General features: G+C 39.3%; 1 protein-coding gene across 1 annotated transcript; it reads left to right on the forward strand.

Annotated features, from left to right (window-relative positions):
- The first annotated feature begins 900 nt into the window (after positions 1-900).
- On the forward strand, positions 901-17141 carry cdc42se2 (CDC42 small effector 2). The gene is given in 5 exon segments (NM_001030333.2): positions 901-952; positions 11369-11609; positions 13112-13213; positions 14976-15052; positions 16476-17141. Coding segments are annotated over 3 exon segments (228 nt in total). The 5' UTR covers positions 901-952; positions 11369-11555; the 3' UTR covers positions 15048-15052; positions 16476-17141.
- Positions 17142-18521: the final 1380 nt, after the last annotated feature.

The following is an 18521-nucleotide window of genomic DNA, read 5'->3' on the forward strand; positions in this document are numbered from 1 at the left end:
AATCCAATACAAACTGCTGGTCAGCCAATAACATAAAAATGGGCTAATCTGTCCAAGCAAGGCATACCCCACCCCCTTACTTGTCATCTAACCAACTAGCATCCACCTTTTTTGCAGACCTCCTGGCAATGTACAAAAAATCTTTATCGTCTCTACCCGCCCCGCTCACTGCACAGATGGACTTACATACTAGCCATACCTAGGTGTAGGCAAATAGAAGAGGCGTGTGCCTAACTCCCCCTCCTTCCCCTTGCACCTGAGTCACATGCCTCTTCTGCCTACCCCTAGTTCCAGTCCCTATAAATTCTGTAGTTGCCTGCAGTGCCCATACAGATCTTTTGGGACATGTCTATAAAATCCTGCAGGACAGCTTGCATTCATTTACAAGAAGTCAGTACTGACAGCTCAGTAACTGCTAGTAGCTATAATGTGTCCCAGGTTGTTTTTAAACTAGCTTAGTACCTAGTACCGTCTAATTTCAAGCAGTAATGGAAACTAAACTCAGTTCCCACCTTTCATGGTGGGGCGAGGAAGAAAGACCAGCGGTGAAACCAGGGCAGGAAGCAAATTATATTTCCTCAGACGTTTATGCTTAAGCACTGCTTACACAGCTCATCCATTAAAATATGTATAAATCTTTCTAGCAAACAGTTACCATAGAGACGGCTATCGTGGGATGCTGGGAGTTGTATTCTACATTAGCTGGAACGACACACAAATGGATCACTATAGTAAATGCAACCGTTGCAGCTTAGGCATACTCATATTTAGTAACCAATACACCTGCTAATAAGCAGCTAGCTGCCTCGCAATTGGTTGCTGGAAGCCTTTAGATCACGTGAGTCGTTAACTAGGTTAGCTACGCCCCAGGGCGTGGTTTATGTTGATTGCTGCAGAATCCTGTGCCTAGCAGTGCTGCAGTGTATGACGGCTCCTGTGTGGCTTTTCTGGGGTAAGTGCCGGTACATCTTCCCATCATGTGTGACCAAAGGCTTGTCATTTCTCAGGCTCCTACTCTTCCCGGGCAATAATGGCTTCCAACCCCCGTAGCGCCAAGTTTTACTCCTTGGGTTCATTAGCCGCTGATAAATTGCAGTTCACCTTCATTTCTCTCCAACCAGTGTAAAACTCGGAGCAAACTTTATTTTCCATCACAGAGGAATTGCCCCTTTGGAATAATACATAACCTTGCCTGGCTTCCTATTCCGGAAGGTTGGGTTTCCTTGCTCTGAGCTGCTGGAATGTGATTTACACAAGGTTCTCTTAGTGAAAAGCTGCATGGCAGTTTTCCTTTTCTTTATATCACTTGCGATTGGGACAGTAATCTTATAAAGCTTGTATTTGTATGGAGTTTCTTTTTGATTTAGGGCGTGCACAATCTTAGAAATAGCTAGGCTGCAATAAAATTGCATTCATCTCATCTAAAACACCTGTATAATATACATATTTATGCAAATATATATTAGTAAATTTGAATTATTGCACTCTAGTGATTTGAAGTACAGGTATGGGACCTGTTATGCAGAATGCTTGGGACCTGGGGTTTTCCAGATAAGGGGTCTTTATGTAATTTGGATCTCCTACCTTAAACCTGCTAAACAAATTAAACCCAATAAGATTGTTTTGGCTCCAATAAGGATTAATTCTATCATAGTTGTGAACAAGTACAAGGTTCTGTTTTATTACATAGAAAATAGAAATCATTTTTTAAAATGTGAATTATTTGTTTAAAATGGAGTTTATGGGAGATGAGGTTTCCGTAATTTGGAACTTTCTAGATAATGGGTTTCCGGATAAGGGTCCGATACCTGTACTACAAGCAGTCACAAATATCGTTGCGTGGAGGTTTGTCCAATTTGGCAAATGTTTTGATTGAGGCTTCACAGTATATCTTTGATTAATATGCAAGTACTATGGGAACTGCTGCTTGATGTGGATGAGAGGGCTCACAGGAAGACTTAGAACTGGCACTTGTTTCCTTTCGGAGTAATAGTGTGGTTGATCTTAAGCATTTTGTCCCCTTCTCAAGGAGTTACAAAACTCCAGGGCAATAACCCCCCCCCCCGCCCAAATGCCATTGGCCTAAAGTGGTGTATACTGTGCATTGTGCCTGAGTCTGAGCTTTCAAAAGGAGCCAGCGCTACACATTAGAACTGCTTTTAGGTAACCTATTGTTTCTCCTACTCCTATGTAACCGGAGGAGTCACAAGTCGGACCTGGATTTCTTACTTCTGAGTGCCATTCTGGGAGCTGCTATCTTGCACTCTTCCCATTGTTCTGATCGGCTGCTGGGAGGGGGTGATATAACTCCAACTTGCAGCTCAGCAGTAAAGAGTGACTGAAGTTTATCAGAGCACATGGCTGTGGAACCCTGGGAAATGAAGAATAAGGCTAGACCCATATAAAAATTTCAAAATTAAATGTAAAAAAAAATCTGCTTTTCTGAAAAACAGATTTCAATGCAGGATTCTGCTGGAGAAGCTCTATTAACTGAAATGTTTTTTTTTTTTCAAAAAGCTAGTTTTCCCATGGCAGTATTCCATTAAGGGCTCTGGCACACGGGGAGATTAGTTGCCCGCGACAAATGTCCCTGTTCGCGGGCGACTTATCTCCCTGAAATGCCATCCGACCAGCGAAAATGTAAATCGCTGGTGGGATGGCATACGCGGCGGCTCGATTTCAGTGAAATTGCGGAAGTTGCCTTTGACCTGGGTGTTTGGTAAAATCTTGAAGTAACCCTGCCACTTTTGTAATTTGATCTTAATGTGACTTTGATCCTCAATCGCAAGTTAGAGGCCTTGGTTTCGATCTCTAAGGGCTCTGGCACACGAGGAGATTTGTCTCCGGCGATTTTTAAAAGAGCGATTTGGCGACAAGACGAGCAACAAGACGCCAATGCTAAATCAATGGAAATCGCCAGTGTCAAAACATACGAGGCTACTTCAAATCGCCTGCTGTTTCAAATCGCACACAGACCCTTTTCTGAGCGACTTGAGTAAACATGAGGGGGGGTTAACTGTTGAGTGTACCATGGGTAGCAGATCGCCTGGAGCTCAACTCGCATGAAATCTCTTCGTGGCTATTGTCGTGGGGGAAAAAACGCAGGCGACAAATCTCCTCGTGTGCCAGAGCCCTAAAGGCAACTACTCATGACCCTCGACAAGTCACTTAATTCCCTGGTATCTGGTCATACTTAGTACCCCATGATGGCTTCCTTTGAAATTTTCCCTTGAACATTTGTTCATTTAGAAATTTCTAACACAAACCATTACTTCAAATAATAATATTTTCTATGTTTGTCCAGTGTGTGAATCTGGCAGAAAAAAAGGTTTTTCTAAAATCCTTGGAAAATGGAATTACTACAGCACTTGGCACACAAGTTGTTTCCTCTGCTGGTTTACATCAGCCAGCATGAGCACCTGTCACCACTAGGGCTTCCTGCCATTGGTGCGAATGACCATTGTGGTGTGTTTGGGCTGAAATTTACCTGTCACAGCTGGTGACAAGTGGTTGGCATACTGAGTGGGTGACTCCATGTGTGGGGAAAACACCTGGTGCCATAGGCTAACATAGCTGTTTATGGCTTCAGATTTAATTAAATGGGTTATTCTACAATTTCTAGCACTAGATCTAGCTATAGCTTTAACTAAAAATGAATCTGTATAGGGCAGATACTGGTGGTTTGATGCCACATGTGCTTTGGCCTCTCAGTTTGGAATCTATGCAGTGGAAAGAAGGAGAATGCAGGTAAGAGAGACCTAGGCAACTGACATTTCCTCTTGAAGGGAGAAATCCACCTGCAGCACAAGGGTTTGAGGTTAGATCTAATGTCTTGGTGCCTTTGCTTTGGTTTATTATCCCACTGTGCTTCAGCAAAACTGCAGCAGGTGGCTGAGTGAAATCAGCCTGAGAATGGAGCATTGTAAGATGGCAAATCTTTTTTTTTTATTGTGGAGCCAGTCATTAGTAAGTCATTAGAACTTTGGTGGCCCTAGGCGTAAACCACAGGGTGGGGTGCAATGGCACTAAGGTTAGCAAATGACCAGAAGGTGGTTGGCATTGTAACATTCCTTGCTATAAGAGCATCTGACAGCGTAACAATGAAAGTCTTTAGACTAGAGGTGTTTAGTGAGTGCAACAGAAACAAATTGAATGGTGTAATACAGTAAAGCCGGCCATACACGCACCGATAATATCGTACAAAACCTTGTTTCATACAATATTCGGTATGTATGGCTGTTCGAAGAGGCAAACAATATTGCAAAAGGCTGCGGATAACTGTCGACTCGTCGATCGGCCAGGTTAAAAGATTTTTGATCGGGTGCCATTGAAAGCGACCGAGCAAAATCTACGTTCAGGGCTGAATCAGCAGGTGGAGGTAGAATTTCTATTGTTTATACCTCCGTATCTTGCGATTCAGCCCTGAACGTCTGATGGTCCCACGAAAAATCGAAATTGCTACGTGTATGGCCACCTTAAGTCCCATCTAAGCGATGATTAGTACTGTAGCCTAGCTTCTCTGCAAAGGGCAGACCCAGACCTGGGCCCTACCATGTTTGAGTGGGTTTCCTGCCACACTCCAAAAACAAAAGGCAAATTAATTGGTTTCTAATTAAACTGAATCTAGGCCATGGGCCTATTCAGTGTACATTTATACAGTTTATAAATGTCATTATAATGTACTGTTACCCTGCACTGGTACAACTGGTGTTTGCCTCATAAAGACTACTATAGTTAATATAAACAAAGCTGCTGTGTAGCCATGGATGCAGCCATTTAAAGGAGAGAAGGCACAGGTTACATAGCAGATAACAGATAAAAAAACAATTATTTTCTTCAGAGCTTAACTTTTATCTGCTATGTAACCTGTGCCTTTTCTCATTTTTTTTTTATTTTGAATGGCCACCCCCATGGCTACACTGCAGCTTATTTATATAAACTATAGTAGGGTTTCTGTAGCGAACACCTGTTTTACCAGCACAGGGCAACAGTGCATGATATTTGAATTGCTTTAAAGGAGAAGGAAAGGTAAAAACTAAGTAATCTTTATCAGAAAGGTCTATGTAAATACAGCCATAAGCACTCACAGAAATGCTGCACTGAGTTCTCTGTCAAAAGATATATTGTGTCTGTTTTCCTCTGCCAGAGACACACAGCTCTCTGCTCTCTCTCCCCTCTCCTGCTCCCCCCTCACTCAAGAATGCTAAGAACTCTCTCCCCCCCCCCTTAGGAATGTGGATCTGAGCCAATCAGCAGGAAGCTTCCTCATAACTGAGCATCCTAACTGAGCATGTACATCTGTCTTGCTCTTGCTGCAGGAGTGAGGCATTATGGGAACTTTCTTTACACAGCTCAGTGTTTTTTCTTCCTGTTTTGGCTTCTGATCACCTGAATGAGAGAAATATGGGGAGACTTAAAGGCCACTATTGAGAGAACTGAAGGTATGCCTGCATCTTGTGATTAACTCTTTAATAACCTTTCCTTCTCCTTTAAAACACTTTATTTTTTGGTGTTATTCCTTTAACAAACCCTATGGGCATTTCAGCCATATCACAGTGATGTTCAAAAGGCCTTGCCTTGCAGTGTCCTTGGGGATTTTACACACTGCACCTTTACACCAACCAAGTGTGGATCGTTGACCTTCAAATGGTCTGATTTTAGGGGCATGGCACCCCTGCAGTTTTTTCCTGGACCCTGTCCCTGCATGAAATATTAGTTGACCTGTGATGAATGCAGCATGTGTCGTGCATAATATCGTGGGTTACCTCCACCCTTTGGGGCCCCCCTGCTGACATGGGGTCTGTCCCTCTAAAGTCGCTCCACAGCCTTTAATTATCATTCTTGTGCAAGGGATGCACTACTGAGATTCATTTATTTTTGGCAAATGTGATATGTACTAGGGTTTTTTTGCAATTTTTTTTTTTTTGTGAAAGCCATGGTTTGAAATGCGGCCTGCCCTTTCTATTAAAACTCTGGATTGTTTTTAGTCAGGATATGTCCTGTTTGTCCTTGGGAGGGTAGCAATTGTAACATTTAAGCATGTGTTTAAAATAGTTAATCATTGAACTTTATTACAAGTACAACGGTTTGCAGAAAATGTTACCTGTGTACTCCAAAATAAAAATTAAGTAAGTGTAGCAGGTATAAAGTATCCAAATGCAGAGACCCTATTTTATTTTATTTTTTAAAAAGGACCTTCCTACAACATGGAGGTCTACTTCCTTGGGGTAAAAGTAGTGGGAAAACTTAGGGCCACCCACTAATTATGTATGTTCTGTCTGGAAGGGTTCCATGTGATAGAGCCATGTGACTCTCGACCTTGTGTATATATAGGGGGTAGCCTAGAGTAGTTCATTTGATTCTTCTCAGGCTTGATGGTGGATGCATGTCCATTGTCTGTAAAGGAGGGGAACAGAAGGAGTGAAGTGGCATTGAGGAAGTACCAAATGGAAAGTAAAAGTAACTTGCCAGTCTGAGGCACAGAGGTGGGACTGGCAATATATAATTGACTGCTCAGATTTTTTAACAGATCTACAACCCTGGTGAAAGTGCTGGGAGCAAAGTAATAGACATAGGTGCGTATTTACTAAAAGAGTGAAATTAAAAATTTCAAAGTAATTTCCAAAAATGAAATGTCCCCATGATATTGCCAGTTACGTTTTGGTGAACTAACTTTGCATTGGTATATATACCGTTTGCAGTGGAGTAAATTCACATATCTTCTCCAGGTGAAATTTCTCTAGTACATTTTCACCATTTTACTAAGAGCACAAAAATGTTTTTTTTTACCGAGACATTTCACCAGTTTAAGGCTGGCAACCTAACATTTAAAAAATAAGTAATGAGTAAAAGTAAGCAATAAGTAAAAAAAAATTATTTTTAAAATATGTAAATAGTAAGAAAAAAATTAAGCAAGTAGGGGTGGGGGTCAGTTGGTGGAGGAGAGCAGAGAAAAAGCAGAAATTCAGAGATATTTTTAATCTGTCTACACAACTGACAAACCAGCTAATATTATTTCTTTTAATAGACCCAATTCTAGTAATATAACTACTGATGCATGGGTCACTCAGGAGGAAGTTCAAAGGAGACTTGAACATGTTAAGTAAATGTAAACCAAGGTCTGGGACCAAATGGTATTCATCCCAGGGTACTAAATGAGCTTAGCTCTGTGACAGGCAAACCTCTCTACTTAATCTTTCAGGATTCATTGAGGTCTGGCATGGTGCAGAGAGACTGGCAAAATGCTATGTTGTGGCACTATTCTTAAAGGGATTCTGTTCTCAACCTGAAAAGTGAAAAACTATATTGGTGATAGGAAAGCTTTTGGAAGGGGTAATAAGATACAGTATTGTGATTTTCAATATATTCAAGTAAGTTTGTGTGTAAACAGATCTTGCCAGACTAATCTTATTGCCTTTCATGAGGAGGTGAGCAGGAACCTCAACTCTGAGAAGGCAGATGTCATCCACTTGGACTTTGCTAAAGCATTTCATACAGCAATGCACAAAGTTAATAAAATGATCAAATTGAGAAATATTGGCCTGGAACATAATATTTGTACTTGGATAGAGAGCTGGCTGAAGGATAGATTACAAAGAGTGGTAATAAATGGAACATTTTTTAATTGGAGTGGTGTTTTTAGTGGAGTACATCAGGGGTCAGTCCTTGGTCCTTTTGCTTTTTAACTTGTTTATTAATGACCTGGGGGTGGGTATAGAAAATACTGTTTCTATTTTAGCAGAAGATGCTAAATTTTGCAAAACTGTAAGTTCCATGAAGGATGCTGGTACTTTGCAGAGCATAAAAAAGGGCATTAATTCACCTTGAGTATGCAGTGCAGTTTTGGGCTCCAGTCCTTAAGAAGGATATTAATGAGCTGGAGAGAGTGCAGAGATGTGCAACTAAACTGGTAAAGGAGATGGAAGATTCTAATTGTGACTGTCAGGGTTGGGGTTGCCCTCTCTGGGGGAAAAAAGGCGCATGCAAGGGGACATGATTACTCTGTACAAGAGGGGCTCAAATGATTTCTTGAACAAGCATAGTATCCAAGGCTATTGTAATGTTAAAATCTACAATAAGTAGTTTAGCACTGGGGTTTGGTTGGAGGAATTGAACTTGATGGACTTTTATCAACTCTATGTAAAATCTGCTCCATACTAATATCCCACATGCGTAATTTTTTTGTGGCCTAAATTCTCTAGTAAGTTTTTCCCTACTAAAATTATATGGGAATCTCTGCCGAATTTTCACAAAAGAATTTTTGCCAGGAGAAAATTCTCCACTTTCCTCTCAAAAGCATAGTTCCGATTTTTGTAAATATAAGATGTATTGTGATAATAGGCCTGGTAAATTAAGGTAAATTTTAGAAGAGGAGAAAATTCCTTTATCGTCCTGAAGTGTAATAGTTTGACAGGCACCAGGGCCGCTCCTGCCATGAGGCAAGGTGAGAAGCTTGCCTCAGGCGACAGTGAGCGACCAGTTACCAGGGGTGGCAAAAAGCCGCCTCTGGTAACTTAAAAAAAAAAAAAAAAGGAATTTTAATTTTTAAAATGAAAATTTGTCTCTGCTAGTGCAGATAGCGCATTAAAAAATTTAAAAATATTATGCAGAGGTTTATTCAAACAGTGTGAAGTAATATATAAAGGTAACATAACCACATGACTTTTTAAGAACAACCCACCAACCTTGGGCTATAAGAACCTGTTAGGCGAAGTCAGATGACTTGCCCTTAACATGTATAAATAGACATGACACACTATTTGTAGATTGTAAGCTCTTTTGGGCAGGGCTCTCTTCACCTCTTGTATCGGTTATTGATTGCTTTACATGTTACTCTGTATGTCCAATGTATGAAACCCACTTCTTGTACAGCGCTGCGGAATATGTTGGCGCTTTATAAATAAATGTTGAAAATAATAATAGTAATAATAATAATAATTAAAGGGGAAATAATACCATATTTAGAAAAAATATTACACATAAAATATATGGATACAAATATAAGACTAAATATAGATTTATGTTGGAAGAAATTGTCCTTAATCTTTTGGACCACCTCTCCCACATAAATGAGTGCTCAGGGGCATTAGATAAGATATATTGGAAACAACATGGCCAATTTCTACCTTCTTACTATGAAGAGAGTTTGAATCATAAAAAGCTATATTTCCAGTGGCATATTAAACACTGATAATAATCAACCCTTCAAATTACAATCTAGAAATTTGTATTTAAATATCTTTTTGTCAACTGCAATTTTTTTGTTGTAAAATAATGGCCTGTATCTGATGTTACTACAGGTATGGGACCTGTTATCCAGATTGCTCGGGACCTGGGGTTTTCCGGATACAGGATCTGTCCGTAATTTGGATCTCCATAACTTAAGTCTACTAAAAATCATTTAATTATTGAATAAACCCAATAGGCTTGTATTGCCTCCAATACGGATTAATTATATCTTAGTTGGGACCAAGTACAAGGTACAGTTTTATTATTACAGAGAAAAAGGAAATCATTATTAAAAATTGGAATTATTTGCTTATAATGAAGTCTATGGGAGATGGCCTTTCCATAATTCGGAGCTTTCTGGATAACTGGTTTCCAGTTAAGGCATCCTACAAGTGAACAATGAAATTTTTTCTTCCTGGGTGCATCTTGTTTATTTCAAGTAGTGGCACCATGATATTGTCATGGTAGCCAGCATTTTATAATAAAAAAAAAAGTAACACCCCCTCCCTTTCAATCACTCTGGCATAAGCACATTAATGGTAACCAGCAGTTTATAATAAATAAAAAGTAACCACCCCTCCCTTTCAATCACTCTGGCATAAGGACAGTGCACATACTGCATCATTAACCTTTTCTACAGTCTCTAGTCCATAACACCATATTTGCTACATGTTTACTATCCGCCTCATATACAGTAAGGTTGTATATGAAGTTTTTTCCCCATAATTTGGAACACCATACAGTCAGTCTACTGAAATCTAACATTTAAACATAAAATAAATTCAATAGGATTGATTTGCCAACAATAAGGATTTATGCAGCTTAGTTACCCTCCAAAGGTACTTTTTGATTATTACAGAGAAAAAGAATTTAAAGTACCGTAATTAGAATTGTTTGCTTAAAATGGACACTCTGAGAAAGGTTTTCCCCATTATTTGCGTAATCCTATATCTTTATTGTAATGCAGGAATTTACCATAGTAGATATTCTGTATACTGCCAACACAAGTCCTGCATATCTAAACTGAATAATAGGAACCCTGCATTAAAACAAACACAGCTTCAATTTCATAATGATTCAATTTATATATAATATTGATAATTATTCAATATTGTGTATATCAATTATACATCCCGAGAGGTATCAAATAGGCTCTGTGTAATATATCAACTAATTCCCAATGTGTTGGTTATAAAACCAAGGAAGTTAATTTAAGTCATGTTTTGGTCTTGCTCTATATAGATATTGGAATGATGCTGTGCTGTATTGGGCCTGATAGAGCACAGTGTACTTTTGCCACATAAAGCCTTATTCCTAGCCAGGAAATTAATCTCTGGCAATTGATAAAGTGCCTTCCCACCCACTCCCCACCCACTTAATGAAAATGTTATGCAGACTGGAGAAATTAAAGGGGAACTGTTGCTAAAAAAAATCACTAAACTATAGTGTAATGTTCAAATCTGTTTGAAGGTTTTTATTTTCTCTTGTACAGTTTATATCTATATATTTACTTTGAGTTGGCAGCAATCGGCACACGCATGCTGTGAGTCACTAATAGATTTCCCCGGCTCTAACTGGCTGATTCCAGCGTAAGTCAGCAATTTACATTGCACTACTCACAGGAAGCATGTTGACTGTCGATAAGTGCAGGCTGACAATATGCCCGTGCTTATCCGCAGGCTGACAATACACCTGTATGACCTTAACTTCAAATGTTAAAATATCCTTGGTTATCCAAATATCCATTTTCTTAATGCCACATAGGTGTTCTGTCACGTGTGAATTTCCTTCCTTGTATGCAAAACACCTCTATGTGCTATTGTACTAAAAAATATCCAAAAATGGAGTGCCACGGTTGCTTTACCCAGTATACACAGCCGGCGGTGTGGCAGTCTAATTGCAGGCAGTGCTTTGTTTCCTTACAAAGGGGGGTGGAAAATATAGAACAGTCTAAAATTAAGTATAAACAGGAATAGGCCACAAGTTCCTTCTTGCATAATTGTGAGCTGAGGGTGCATTTACTTTAAATGACTCTGTCTAATCTCCAACCTGCCACTTCGTTGTTTACTGATAAGATGCTGCATGTTTTAAATTTTTGGCTAATTTTATGTGTGGTAAAGTCTTGCTGTTCTATTTGCAGGTTGTTGCTTATTTTATCACTGTCATTATTAAGAGTGTTCAAAATCGTCTTTGGTGATTTTGCTTTCTGCCATCTCTCTCCCCTCCGGATACGTTTGTGGTGGTGGCGGCAGCATCTATAGAGCTTGGCAGGAAGAAAAAACATTGCTTTAGAGGAAGTGCCTGCCATTAACTCTTGAGACAGGGCAATGACGGAATTTCTCTTCTGCTTTAGCTGCTGCATTGGTGAACAACCCCAACCGGTGAGTTCAATTCTTGGGGTTTTTTTTGGGGGGGGGGGGGGTTGGTTTGGAAAAGTCCACCACATATCTAATGCCCTTTCTTTTTTTATTTTCTGAAAATGTTAACTGTAGTAGGGACAATCATTGATAATCTATAGTCCAGGTTAGAAAATGTAACTTTTAAAGGCATTAACAGAATCTGCCATCACAATATCACTAGGAAGGGCATTGCCCCAACCTCACCGCCCTCACCGTGAAAAACCCCCTACGTTGCTTTAAAGGAACAGTTCAGTGTAAAAATGAAAAATAAGCAATATAGATAGACTGCGCAAAACAAAAAATGTTTTCAATATAGTTAGTTGAGCAAAAATGTAATCTACAAAGGCTGGAGTGAGCAGTTGTCTAACATAATGGCCAGAACTTTACTTCCTGCTTTCAGCTCTCTAAGCTGTTAGCAGTCAGTAACCAATCAGTGACTTTAGGGGGGGCCATATGGGACATAACTATTCAGTTTATTTGCATTTGAATCTGACCTGTGTGCTCACAAACTAACTGAACAGTTAAGTCCCATGTGGCCCCCCTAAAGTCACTGACTAAGAGGTTTGCAAGCTGAAAGCAGGAAGTAGAGTTTTGGCTATTATGTTAGACATCTGCTCACTCCAGCCTTTATAAATTAAATTTTTGCCTATCTAACATATTTTTATTTTGCACAGTTTATCCATTTTAACCAGTTTAATTTTTATACTGAACTGTTCCTTTAAAATTCCGTTCCTCTAATCTAAAGGGGTGGCCTCTGGTGCGCTCATAATTTTTATGGGGAAAAAAAACACCCCCTCGCAAGCACCTTTTTTTTCGGGAGAAAACAACCCCAACCTCGACAGTCTAACCTCCGTTTAAATCTTCCATCCCCTGTACCAGTTTATTTGCACATCTCTGCACTCTCTCCAGCTCATTAATATCCTTCTTAAGGACTGGAGCCCAAAACTGCATTGCATACTCAAGGTGAGCCCTTACCAGAGACCTATAAAATTTTCATCTATGAGTCCGTGCCCTTTTTTAAACACGAAAGCACTTTATTTACTTTAGTAGCCATAGAATGACACACTACCTTTTAGTGTATAACTTGCATTTATATTACCGTATATACTCAAGTTTAAGCAGAGTTTTCCAGCACTCAAAATGTGCTAAAAAAGTAGTAGTAGTACAGGCGCATCCCCTGCATGCACGCAGGTTGCACGGGGGGTGCGAGGTTGCTGAAGAGCCTTGTGGTGCACAGCGAAAAGTGCATAACTTTGCACTTGTCAACATTGAACCTCATTTTCTATTTTGCTGCCCAAAGTGGCAGCACCCTGCATTAAACTTATAGTTCAGCAAAAGTAGAAACAGTACTTTCTATGCCCACCTCCGGGTCATTAATAAACTAGTTAGAAAGCAAAGGACTAAGGACTGACCCCTGCGGTACTCCATTAACAACACTGGCTCAATTTAAAAATGTTCCTCAGAGCATGTTATTTAATTTTTAGAAACGGCGACGACGAATTGACAGGAGTATGATTGGGGAACCAATGAATTTTGTACACACTGCACATGTTGGTTCAGGAGACACAAATGCAGGATTTGCAATGGTAAGTTGCACAGATTCTGCAGTAAATTAATATAAAGGTGATTTTCCAACCATTCTACCAAGTTAGAGACCCCCCCCCCCCCCCCCCCCACAGCTGCTGTTTAGGTAGCCTAGAACCTTGCTATACATATATGTGATTCTATAACTGCCTGTCATTCTGATCTTGTCCACACTGCTAAATCCCCGTAACCGTATAAAATCTTGAGAGTGACATTTTTTAAAGGGCTCTGCAAATTACTTAATTTGGGGCAAATTGCACATTTTTATCTTTTACCAAGTCCGTAATGAGCAGCATCAGTCAGGATTACTACTGAAATTTGCACCGGATTATTGAAAATATTGGTGGGGGAAAAGTGTGCTGTTTCGTATTTTAAGCATTATTATCTTTTGTCAACTGCCACCTTGTAGTTCAACTTACCAGCTACATTAGAAGCAGGGCTGTGGAGTCAGAGTCAGAGGCAATTTTGGGTACCTGGAGTCGGAGTCAGCAAAAGATGAACCAACTCCGACTCCTACTAAATTTAAATGGGAATAAAAATAAAGCAAGTTTAAATGTCCCAATTCACAAACAGTCATAATTAATTACTTCTCTGCTATAAGAATAAAGCCCAATGCACGCAGTGCATAAACAATAATGTTGAGTTACCATGAAGCATGCTTTTCATTGACTCTATGCTTCACTAAATGGGACGTTAACGCACAGTTAAGGTGCGGCAGCTCCACTGCGTCGTGTTCCACTGTTACAGGGAACACAATGCCCACTGTGAACCCATGTATGTCTCCTTCCTTTCCTTCAATGAATGTATAAAATACATTAGCATATTAAAAACAGAGGAGTCGGAGTCGTGGAGTCGGAGAATTTATCTACCGACTCCACAGCCCTGATTAGAAGCAATAGACATTTTTATGTGGGAAGTGGAAAAGTGACTGCCAAGCTGAAACTTATATTGCAACAGCAAATTGCTATAAAGTTAACAAAGTTGGCAGGCATGACTCCTCTATCCTCTAACACATGCTTTCCTGCCTCTCTTCATTAACCCACTCATATTAATTTAGGTGTAAAGTAGAAGGGAAGTTAAAATCACTCGGGGGGGGGGGGGGGTGACAAATGTTAGGCTCCCCCCAGTGAGTGTAATCACTTACCTACCAGTTACCTACAGTCTGTATTAGTGTGTACAAATCATACAGTACATACAGACAACCAGTAGCTCAGAGGGGGTGCTAAGGGGAAATTAAGGCCATGCATATTAGAAGTGGAATGGGAAAATAAAGCATATAAAATTTTAACTAGAATAGCAAAATTGGGCTTGGGCGGTAAAAAAAAAAGTAGAGGAGAGCCTAAGGGCAGTAGTGATCAACACCTGCGGCTTCCCCTGGGTAGATTCTAATTGATATCAGTGATAAATACTGAGTAGCCCTGCATATTATCACTAAAATGCAGCTTTAAGTTGAGGTTTTAATCTGAAAATCACACAAGAACCCTAGTGCCACCCATTACTGTTAATTGGAAGAAACTAAGGGCAAGTTACTGGTTGCTACAAGTAGTGGATAAACTAAACACAAGGTGGAATGAAATAAGCGGCTGGAAGGTTGTACCAGGTCTAGTAATTCTTAGCAACCAATCAGCATTTACAATTAGCCCAGTCAACTGATTGAGGAAAACAATCAAATATTTGTGTTTATCGATTTTTACCTATTCCTGTTTTTTTTGTATTTCTGTTACAAACGGCTTCTATAATTTACATAGTTACTTTTTTATACAGGGTGGATCTTTTCAGGATCAAATGAAATCAAAAGGTGGTTACACCCCTGGAATCTCAGAAGTGGCACTTTAGCATTTGTGAGTATGAGGTAAATTGTCTTGGTATGGTCCACCACACCTTAGCCCATTCCTCTGAAGCCTTAACGAGGGCACACAAAATAATTTGGTATTCTCAATCAACCTTAAGGGCAACGATAGACAGATAGATAGATTTGCTGCCCTCCTTAATTTGCAGATGGCAAAATGTTCTAAATAACCTGTCATTGCCCCAGTGTAAATAGTTGCATGTAAATTACTCAAATGACATAACTGCGTTTTGGATATTGTTATTCTCATATGTAATTGCCCTAAAGGGATATTAACATATTTCTTGTTATAGTGTCACTATACGCTACCATGCATTACTCATCCATTGCAAAAGTAAGTAAGTCAGTGGGTGACTTTCCTTTGGTGCATAGGTTTTTATAGGTATATAGTCCCGGACTCTTCTAGTCCGCCTATAGAGGCGACTATAAGATGCCATGGCCAGTCAAATTTTATTGGGCCCAGGATGGCCATCAGGGGCGGAGAGGGGGAACCTTTGTGCCAGGCCCCATAAAATCTTCTTCTGTAATGCAGCCCAGTTGCGTTCATACTTTTTTAAAAATGAAGGGAGAGTAGCGGAATTTCACTCTTGCAGACTGTGGCAAGCTCGAACTTCACTCTTTGATAAATATACCCCATGGTATCTGTTGAGCTTGGATAGCTGCAAGTATTGGCCATTGTATGGGGCATCTCTAGCAAATTCCTGTACCGTCCTATTTTATTTTTCCTTTGTATTTGTAAAATATAAGGTAACTTTATTATTTTCCACTTTGAAGGTTGCAATTTTGGATTTTTAGGGCAATGACAGATATAGCTATTTGTTGCTTTTGTGAGATTGCCTGTCTCACAGGCAACACAACCCAAAATGCCTTGTAATACATAGGAATGGTGATTGTGGTATGTTAAACACTTAACATGCTGCAATCAATCTTAATTATGGGAAAATTCCTTCTTCTGCTTTGGTGCCCATGGGAAATGAGATCTTGTATAGCCCCCTATTTGTTATAAATCATTTACAAGGGTGGCATTTGGTAATTTAAAGATGATGAGCCCAATGTGGCTTAAAACATCATTGCTTTTTGTCATACAGAATTTAAATGGTTTTGAGTGCTGCCAGTATTTACTTTGATTGTAACTAAAATTGTGGTCTGCTTTATTCTTAGGTCATGGGCACATGGAGTGGTTTGTCTGCTCTCTCAACCTGTGCGTTTTTCTTTAAGCTAAGAGAAGTGGATCCACTCCTGTACGCCGCTCCATGTACCTGCACTGAAAAGTACAGCTTGGAGGTTGAATAAAAAAACGCAGGCTGAGAGAAGAGGACAAACTCCTCCATGTGCCCATGCCCTTATACTTACAAGAAGTAAGAGCAGTGCAGTTTGTTTTTATTACATCCAGTGTCTGTCTTTTTGCTTTGTAGAGCAGAAGATGGTATCAGGACCAGTTAAATGCACAAATGGACATCTCAAATGAAGACGGAGAGCCTGTGCAATAAAACATAGATTGTGAGAAAGTGCATTAATGCCTTTCTTTTAATCAGTAATGGGCTTCCAGCAGTTCAATGCAAAACTGAAAATGTGACGTGTCCTAATTTATAATTCTGCTTTTAAACATTTCCAGCACAACTCATTCCGCATTTGTATTAGTGTAATGTGCATGGCACTTGCAGTTTTGTATGGTTTTGTCTAGCAATGCCCTTAAACATTTCTCATTGTTTGCATTAGCACTTGCTTTGACTGGAGGAAGAATGAATGCTATTACTTCTACTTATGTACTGAGAAAGGCCAAACTCTGATACTCCAGTTTATGCACAACTACAACTCCAAGTAATGCCAAAGGGACTCTTGGAGTTGTATTTCTGCCTTAGGTTCTGCTGTTGTTTTTTCCCTGCTCTGTATTGTTTGTTTGCATGTTTTTGTTTCACAGTGAGATTGAATGAAACCTTAGTTTAAAGCTTTAATAAGTGTTCCTGCTTTTCACGCAGTCATCTATAAAACTTTTGTCCAGAATCTACCTTAGTCACCTAATCCTCACCGTTATGTAACAAGCCTATATTTTGTAGATTGCAGTAAAATGATTTAGCAAATCTGTGTAATCTGGGGTTTATTGCCGTTTCATTTAAGGGCAATTTGTTATCAATTATAGTTGTCCTTAAAATGTCCTAATAGCACATTCTGCTTTATTTAAGCCTTTCTGTGGGCTTTCTAACTGGAATTAACTTGGCACCATGTGCTCACCAGTGGAATTCTGAGCTAATTGATAACTGCAGCTTAATTTTTATCGAACATCCTGGGAACTAATTAAAACCTGATGGATAGTTAGAATGTGAGTTAATATTCCCTTAACAACGGATTCCTTTTTACAGCAATAAAAAAAAATGTTGATCTTGAATGTTAACAAATACTTTTTTTCTAGTTTTAAGACATAAAAGGAGTAGCATGCCTGTTATGAAATAAAGATGTAGAGCAATTATACTACATGGTAGAAATAAGTGCACGTTGTCATCCAAAGTTATTGCACTTTAAACATCAGTTGTTTTGTCTCTATTATAAAGCACAAAACATTATGTGCAGTGCTGTTTTATAACAGCCTGTAGTAAAGGAGGACTGGTGAGAATTAATTGCTGCTTGTCCTTTTTTTTTAATTAGCTGGAAGATTTTAAGTGTATATTTGTTTCAGGAAAGATCATATAAAAGGATAATAAGTATTTTCTTTAAGTCTATAAAGTGCACAGAGTAAATTCTAGGATATTTTTTAATAAAACAAAGTATAATATATAAACTAGTTATAGAGATATTTATTCAAAACTGCATCTTGTGTTCATCTAGAAATGATGCACAGATAAGTGGCAACAACTAAAATACCAAACATTTAGTTTGCTTTCCCTTTAAGGTAGCATGGAGCCATTTTTACCTAATCAGTATTGAATAATTTATTAATAATCCTTAATATGTTTCAGGATTGCTCAGATATTTAAAGAACCATTGAAAACTTTTTCTCTACAAATTTGTAGGCCACACAATCTCACTTTTAGGCTACTGCTACAAGGCAAATTTTTGGCCTGCGGAAAAAAGCAGGACAAGAATCAGCCCTTATTCTGATTAGCTTTCAGAAGTTCCTGCACCCAGAGGTACTGCATTGGTCTGGGTGCAGGTACACGCAGTGGATTTCAATGGCAAAAGTTAATCAGCGCATAGGGGCTGTTTATCAGCCTGTGTTTATCCGCAGGCCAAGAATCGGGCCCTTTTGGCTTAATCCTTGGGTGATCAGATCGGAACCAACATAAATGACACACAGTTGAAATGCTGGGCTGGACTAAAATTGATGAAAGCTGGGGATAGAAGTGCATTTCTGAAGTGTAAAAATATTTTCTGATTTTATTTTGTATCAGATTTAAAAATGTATTTTATAGTTCAGCCACATGTGTTTTTAACCTGCAGTTGAGCCTTAAGGATGGCAAGATGCA

Source organism: Xenopus tropicalis, chromosome 3, assembly GCF_000004195.4.
Source record: "Xenopus tropicalis strain Nigerian chromosome 3, UCB_Xtro_10.0, whole genome shotgun sequence".
Lineage (NCBI taxonomy): Eukaryota > Metazoa > Chordata > Amphibia > Anura > Pipidae > Xenopus > Xenopus tropicalis.